Source organism: Caenorhabditis elegans, chromosome III (assembly GCF_000002985.6).
Source record: "Caenorhabditis elegans chromosome III".
Lineage (NCBI taxonomy): Eukaryota > Metazoa > Nematoda > Chromadorea > Rhabditida > Rhabditidae > Caenorhabditis > Caenorhabditis elegans.
The window spans coordinates 2,272,598-2,280,123 of NC_003281.10; the positions used below are offsets into that span (position 1 = coordinate 2,272,598).

Consider the following 7,526-nt stretch of genomic DNA (forward strand, 5'->3'; position numbering starts at 1 on the left):
GTCAATTTTGCAGAAGTTTCCAGAAGTTCGAAGAGGCTTCCAGAATTTTCTAGAATTTTCCAGAATTGTACTGAAGCTTCCGAAAAATTTTTAGAAGCTTCCATAATTTTCTAAAAGTTTCCAGAATTTCCAGAATTTCCCAAAATTTTCCAGAGTTTTACTGAAGCTCCCAAATTTTTTAGAAGTCTCCACTATTTTCTAAAAGTCACCAGAATTTTCGAGAAGTTTCCAGAATTTATAGAAATTTCAAGATGTTTCCAGAATTTTTCAAAATTTCTTGCAGTTTCTAGAATTTTTTTTTTAATTTACAACTACCGCGGACTTTGAACGTTTCAAAAATACATTCTTTCGGAAAAAATTGCCAAAAACCCCCGGTACTTGTAATCAGAACAATGTAAACAAATGTAAACTCTCAAGTTTTCACTCGTGTACCGACGCTTGCTCAGAATTAGAGCTTTCATAGAGTTTTGCTCATTATAAATAGGTACGTCTTGGTGGAATTCAAATGTTTCTTACTTAAATGGCTTAGCTTAAATGTTCAAAAATTTCGATTTAATATTTTCAGAAAATCTTCCAACCTCTCAGTTTTTTTTTACTCATGCCTCGGGCCGTGAAGATTGTAATCTCAAAAATGATTTTTTTTTGGTAAAAAATTCTGGAAGTACATAATAGAAAAGCTTTTATAGTTTTTAAGGATAATTTTATTCAAAAATTATAATTAGTACACAAAGAAAAAACAGCATATTTTACTGAGAAAATACCAAAAAGTTTTCCATAAATTATACTTTCAGAAAATAGATATATATTGAAATTCTTGTAATTAACCTGGTTAGGTCTGTTTTGAGCAAAATGGCTCAGTTCACAAATTTCTTCTGGAGACTTGACTCTAAAAGTGCTTCCGAAATTGGAGCAACAATCGATCAAGAGTTTAAAATAAGAGTAGCAATGAAAAACCCTTGAGCTAATATTGATTTAGTGCACTTTAGTTCGTGTTCGACATGTTCTTTGTTTTATCTAAATGTGAACATTTAGGTGTAGTAGAGATTTTTTATTGCTTTATTAGACTAGAAATTATCTGAAAATGCCGAATTTTTAAATGAAACTTCTTGAAAACTTCTCAAAAAAAATTTTTTGGCGGCTCAAAAAATGACCTAAAATTAGTTAAAATTGGAAATTTGACCGACTTGTCGAGCGAAAACTAATTTTTTTGAAATATTCGGCAAATTTTGGATATAAAATTCATTATCTTGGTAATATTTGAAATTTTGGCAACATTGACTAGTTGGTCAACTTTCAAATTTCAACCAATTTTTTAAAAGAATTTTTCAAATTTTTCAAGAAGTTTCATTTTGAAATTCGGTATTTTTAGACAATATTAAGTCTAATAAAGCAATGATTTTAAACAACATTTTTTCAGAAATTCTTCCAAAATGTGTGATAGTTGGTGGAAAATTGTGTCTAGCCGATTTTCAAAGTTGTTAATTTTCAAACGAAGGCACACTCTACAACAAAAAGAACCTCTAACTTTGCTCAAATTGCCGATGGATATCGTAAACTTGGTTTTTGAGAAGATGGAGCCTAAGGAATTGTGAGTTGATTTTTGAAATTTTATTTTTAAAAGAAATTAAATGGTACCAGAGCAGGCCTGGGACAATGATTTTGGATTAAAAACAATGGCAGAAGTTTGACATTTTGACACTTTTGACATTTTGGCCCAAACTTGGGTTAAACTTTGGAGCATGATAAATATAAGTCTAGCCAAAGTCTTGCCCAACTTTTGCCCAGGTCTAGCAAACTTCTATTCTAAGTTAGTATTTTTCGGCCCAAACTCCGGCAAGAAGCTGGAGCAAAATGCCAAATAGCTGGTTAGATGCACCATCGATGCACCATAAATAGTTAGATTTACTGTTAAAAGGTGGAGTAGCGCCAGTGGGGAAATTGCTTTAAAACATGCCTATGGACCAAATATCATAGTAAAAAAATTTTAAAAAATTTCTAAATTTTATATGGTTTTTTGAAAATTGAAAAAATATCGAATTGCATCAAATTCCTATTGGAATTACCGCCAATAGTTCGATGTTCGATGGAGCGCGCTTGCATTATTTTAACTTTTATTTATTAATTTTTCTTATTTTCGATTAATTTTTTAATGTTTTTTTGAGTGATTTCACTGGAAATTTAATGAAAAATTCAAGATAAATGTAAATTTTTTCTTAAAAAGCGGACGCTAAAGCCTAAATCTTTGAAATAGATTAATTCAGGCTCAACGTCGTTGAACAATTTTTTTTTGAATTAATGTTAGTGAACAATCTACATTCATCTTGAATTTTTCATTAAATTTCCAGTAAAATTTATCTATATATTTATTCAATCAAAAGAAGATAGCACATGACATAGAGGTAATAAATAGTTAGATTTACTACTAAAATCACTCAAAAAAACATGAAAAAACAATCGAAAATAAGAAAAATTAATAAATAAAAGTTAAAATAATGCAAGCGCGCCCCATCGAACATTGAACTATTGGCGGTAATTCAAATAGGAATTTGAAGCAATTCGAGTTTTTTTCAATTTTCAAAAAATCATATAAAATTTAGAAAATTTTTTAAATTTTTTAAACTATGATATTTGGTCATTGTGGTACCATAGGCGTGTTTTAAAGCAATTTCCCCACTGGTGCTACTCCATTTTTAAATGCACTGAAATACTGAAAAAAATCAACTTGTTACAGACTGAAGTTGCGAAAAGTCTGCACAACTTTGAAAACCGCTGTCGACAAATTCGGAATTCATTTCAATTCAATTCACTTCGAGTTGGATGTCAAAGGTTTCACATTGAGCCTGGACGACGGGTGCTTCATTTATATCGGAGACGTTGATGGTGGCGCGGCTGTAGATCACTGTCATCGAAGAATTCAATTCGATGGGGAAAACTTTGTGGATATCGGATTTAAAGATTTGAAGATGTTACTGAAAAGTGTATCATTGTTGAAAATTCATTCCAAAAGCAACTGCATGATTAAATCTTTGATCGACGCTTTGAAACCAGAAGCCAGAAATCCGGCGGAATTTCTGAAAGTTGAATCAATAGAACTTCGGAATTTTTTATTCGAAGATATCGTCGCTTTTCTATCATATTTTGACACTCATACACTAAAATGTATTAAATTGGGTAAACATATCCAGCAGATAAAACAATTCCAACAAATAGCCGTGTTGGATCAATGGAAAAACGCTGAAAATTTCCAAATAGAGATTGGGAGTTTAAATTGTATCAGTGAAATTATGGATCACATCTGTCATTTTGAATGTTTCCATATTAATATAAAATCCGAGTTTCCAAGACAAGTTGCTGTTAGAATGAGAGATGTAAGTTTTATACCATTTTTTTCGTTTTTATTGATATAATAGAAAATGAAACCGAGTATAACTGTTTTCTTTCTTTTTTGGGTTTTAGAATTTTCTGGAAAATTCTCTTCTTAAGCCTAGGCCTGAGCTTAATCCTAAGCCTAAGCTTGCCTGAGTCTAAACCTAAGCATGAATCTGGGCCTAAGCCTGAGCTTACTTCTAAGCCTAATCCTAGGCATAAGCCTAAATATAACCTTAAGCCTAAGCCTAAGCCTACACCTAAGCCTTAACTTAAGCCTAAGCCTAAGCCTAAACCCGCGAAAATCTGTCTTAATTTATTGATTTTCTAAATTTTTAAAAATTCTTTAAAAGTTTCATTTTAAATGCTGATTTCTCTAACATTTTTCCACAAAAAAAAATAATTTTTTAATTTTTTTTTGTGCTAATTTAGTTTTTTTTACAGCAAAAAAATTTCTGAAAATTTGACATTCAAATTTTAAAAAAACCGAGAGAAACCCAATGTTTCGGAAACATTTTCCAGGAGCTTCCAGAATTTTTTCAAATTTTTTTTGAAGTTTTCAAAACTTTTCCTCAAGTTTTGTGGTTTCTTCTTTTGAAACTGCTAGAAATTTCCAAGAAATCAGATGTTTTTAGGGAAAAACTATTAATAAATTAAGCCAAATTCAAAGATGATAATTTTTTAAAATAAAATTTCATAATTTTTTAAATGTATAATGACCATTTTCTATCATGTAAAGCAAAATTTCAATAAATAATTTCCCAGGATCTCATGTCAAGAAAAACATTCCAACACTGCACCATAGCAGTTGACGAATTTAACATGAACCCAATCGAAATTGCAAGAGTATTCAAGCCGGACTACGCTGGTGACGATAAATACAAAATTGAATATTCAAACGACAACTGCAAATTCGAGGTGGCTTCAGTGATATCAGACAAAGCTCCTAATTATCCTCTTAATTTTTCTGTGAGGAGATTGCAAAAATCATGTACTCATTGATTTTTTTTTTTTTTTTCACAATTTTTCTTGTTAATACAGTTTAAATTTTTTTTTCAGATAACTCGTTGAGTTTGCTCTTTTTTAATTTTTTTAAAAATATTTTGCCCACAAAATCAAACATTTCTTATTCCAAAAATCACAATTTCGTTTTTTATTGCAAAAAAATTAGTTCTTCGGCCCCTTATCACTGATAAAATTCGCCTAACTGGTTTTTCATCTATTATTTTTATATTTCCGATAAACTTGTGATTTGATTTCACGTGACTTAGTTGTAAAGTTTGAGAACCTAAAAAATTTACCTTTTACCTAAAAAATGACCCAAAAATTGATTTTTTCCTGCTTATTCCTTGTTATTTTATTGGAAATTGTAAAGGCTCATCCACATCCAATTGGATTTTATAGTAAAAATAATCCTATTAATAAACCGTTCAGGTGAGTTTTTATTATTTTTTTGATAAAAAGTTTAATTTTTTTTTAATTTTATTTATTTTATTCAAAATTTTTTTCGAGAATTTTCAAAAAATCATAAATTTTCCAATTTTTCAGTTTTTGAGTTGATTTTCTATTCGAAATGTGCTCAAAGTACTGAATTTTGAATAAAATATGCCTAATTTATATGTTTTACCATAACTACAGTACTATATGAATTTTCGTGGCGGGACCCAAATTTTAAAACTTTAAGGCCAAACAATTTTTTGCAAACATTTCAAAAAATCATAACTGGTTCAATTTTCAGTTTTTGAGTTTGTTTTTTACCCAAAATGAAGTATAGAATTTTTAATTATATGTGCTTGATACCTATGCTTTAAAAAAAACTACAGTACCTCATGTGTTTTCGCGGCGGGACCCAAAATTTAATTTTAAAGGTGGAGTAGCGTCAGTGGGGAAATTGCTTTAAAACATGCCTATGGGGTCACAATGACCGAATATCATAATAAAAAAATTCAAAAAAATTTTCTAAATTTTATATGATTTTTTGAAAATTGAAAAAATCTCAGTTTTGCCTAATTCCTATTTGAATTACCGCCAATTGGATTTGTTCGATGGAGCGCACTTGCACGTTTTTATATTTATTTATTTAATTTTTTGTTATTTTCCACCGATTTTTAATGTTTTCGGTGTATTTTTGCTTGGATTTTAAAGAAAAAGTCAAAATAAATGCAAATTTTCGATTAAAAAACACGATTACAGGCGTAAAAATGAAAAAGTAACGCTTTTAAACGATCTCGAACCTGAATTAATTAATTTCACTGATTTACGCCTGTACGCTTGCTTTTTAATCGAAAATTTGCATTTATTTTTACTTTTTCTTCAAATTTCAGACAAAAATACACCGAAAACATTAAAAATCGGTGGAAAATAATAAAAAATAAAATAAATAAATTTAAAAACGTGCAAGTGCGCTCCATCGATAATGCAATTGGCGGAAATTCAAATAGGAATTAGGCAAAAACTGAGATTTTTTCAATTTTCAAAAAATCATATAAAATTTAGAAAATTTTTTTGAATTTTTTTATCATGATATTTGGTCATTGTGGTACCATAGGCATGTTTTAAAGCAATTTCCCCACTGACGCTACTCCACCTTTAAGGCCAAAAATTTATTTTCGCGAAAATTTCAAAAAATAACTTTTTCAATTTTTTAGTTTTTGAGTTGATTTTTTACACAAATGTGACTGAAATAAGGTTCATTAGAATAAATTTACCACTGTTCAGAAAAGTTCGAAAACTACAGTACCCCATGAGTTTTCGCGGTGGGACCCTAATTTTACTTTTAAGGCCAAAAATTTATTTTCGCGAAAATTTCAACATATCATAACTTTTTCAATTTTCAAATTTTCGAGTTGATTTTTCACTCTAATGTGAATAAAATATTGTTTAAGAAAAGTACTAAAACTACAGTACCCCATGAGTTTTCGCGGCGGGACCCAAAATTTAATTTTAAGGCCGACATTTTTTTTTCGCAAAAATTTCAAAACGTTATAACTTTCTCAATTTTTCAGATTTTCAGTTGGTTTTTTACTCAAATGTGACTAAAATAGGGTTCATTAGAATGAATTTTTTATTTTTCAGAAAAGTTCAATAACTACAGTACCCCATGAGTTTTCGTGACAGGACCCTCATTTTTCCTATTTTTTTCCAGATGCGCTGACAATGCTATTAATTCAACAAACTGTGAGGAAATATTAATCAATAATTCAATACCTTCAAGTAATTTATTTTCAATGTTATTATTGTTTTCATTGATCTGGGTGTAAATAAAAACTTGATATTTTTTGATAATTTTGGGTCCCGCCACGAAAATTCCTGTATTTTTTTTTGTGATTTTTTTATTGGATTGAAATTCAATACTTTATAAACAAATTCAAAACAAGATTTTTGAAGAAAAAAAAATTAAACAAAAAATCAATAAAATGAATTTTTAAATTATTTCAAAGAGTCCTTGATAGCTCCAAATGGTCCTTCTTCGGGGCTCCAAATGCCTCCAAAAATCTGATGAGGTGGGCGTGGAGGAGGAGGTGGAATTCCTATTACAGTAGAGCATATTATAGAAAATATAGCAAAAATCTTGAAAAGTAGGGAAAAAATCATTTTTTTTTAAATTTTTTTCTACTTGCCGAGTTGAATTTTTATATACTGGTGAGATGTCAACAATTTCAAGCCAAAAAAACCGGTTTTCAGTAGCCAGTTTGCTGAAAATGGGAGGTGGAAAAGACGAAAATAAATTGATCAAAATTCAATTTAAGTACACATTTTGGGACATAAACTACAAAAAAGTAAATCCGGAAACGTAAAAAAATTTTTTTTTGAAAAATTTGGAAAAAAAATTTTTGGAACTTTTTTAAAAATTTTATAACTTTGTCAATTCTCAAGATTTTTGGCTCAAATTTGTTTTGAATAGTGCCCAAAATGTTTTCCTATACAATGTAATATTGTAGTTAACAAAAACCCGTAAAACTACAGTACCCCAATGCTTTTCGTGAGAAGACCCAAAAATTTTTTCGAAAAAATATTTGTTTTTCAAAACTTTATAACTTTGTCAATTTTCAAGATTTTTGACTCAAATTTATTTTTATTAAAGCTCTAAATATTTTTCTATGAAATCTGACAATAAAATTTAAAACAATTTATAAAACTACAGTACCACAACACTTTTC

The 7,526-nt window shown here is 29.2% G+C and overlaps 3 protein-coding genes and 1 non-coding gene across 4 annotated transcripts; 2 read left to right on the forward strand and 2 right to left on the reverse strand.

The window, feature by feature from the left end:
* Positions 1-434: 434 nt before the first annotated feature.
* fbxa-39 (F-box domain-containing protein) lies at positions 435-4,622 on the forward strand. The gene is made up of 4 exons (NM_001381766.2): positions 435-484; positions 1,418-1,588; positions 2,732-3,368; positions 4,132-4,622. The coding sequence occupies exons 2-4, from the start codon at positions 1,431-1,433 to the stop codon at positions 4,366-4,368; spliced, it is 1,032 nt and encodes a 343-aa protein (NP_001368043.1). The 5' UTR covers positions 435-484; positions 1,418-1,430; the 3' UTR covers positions 4,369-4,622.
* Y54F10BM.19 lies at positions 3,480-3,661 on the reverse strand. Its single transcript, NR_052133.1, has one exon. It is a non-coding gene; the product is annotated as an Unclassified non-coding RNA Y54F10BM.19 (non-coding RNA).
* On the forward strand, positions 4,545-6,651 carry Y54F10BM.21 (uncharacterized protein). Its single transcript, NM_001381767.1, has 2 exons — positions 4,545-4,800; positions 6,512-6,651. Exons 1-2 carry the CDS (start codon positions 4,682-4,684, stop codon positions 6,624-6,626), a joined length of 234 nt encoding a protein of 77 aa, NP_001366821.1. The 5' UTR covers positions 4,545-4,681; the 3' UTR covers positions 6,627-6,651.
* Positions 6,652-6,795: 144 nt separating this feature from the next.
* Y54F10BM.23 (uncharacterized protein) lies at positions 6,796-6,960 on the reverse strand (the record flags this gene model as incomplete). The annotated part of the gene is made up of 1 exon (NM_001381768.1): positions 6,796-6,960. One exon carries the CDS (start codon positions 6,958-6,960, stop codon positions 6,796-6,798), a length of 165 nt encoding a protein of 54 aa, NP_001366823.1.
* Positions 6,961-7,526: the final 566 nt, after the last annotated feature.

Excerpts from the sequence above, each read along its gene's own strand:
- fbxa-39 (NM_001381766.2), top strand. The coding sequence starts at position 1,431 with ATGTGTGATAGTTGGTGGAAAATTGTGTCTAGCCGATTTTCAAAGTTG. Across the intron at positions 1,589-2,731 it reads AAGATGGAGCCTAAGGAATT|ACTGAAGTTGCGAAAAGTCT; the intron begins GTGAGTTGATTT and ends AACTTGTTACAG. Across the intron at positions 3,369-4,131 it reads TTGCTGTTAGAATGAGAGAT|GATCTCATGTCAAGAAAAAC; the intron begins GTAAGTTTTATA and ends ATAATTTCCCAG.
- Y54F10BM.21 (NM_001381767.1), top strand. The coding sequence starts at position 4,682 with ATGACCCAAAAATTGATTTTTTCCTGCTTATTCCTTGTTATTTTATTG. Across the intron at positions 4,801-6,511 it reads CCTATTAATAAACCGTTCAG|ATGCGCTGACAATGCTATTA; the intron begins GTGAGTTTTTAT and ends ATTTTTTTCCAG.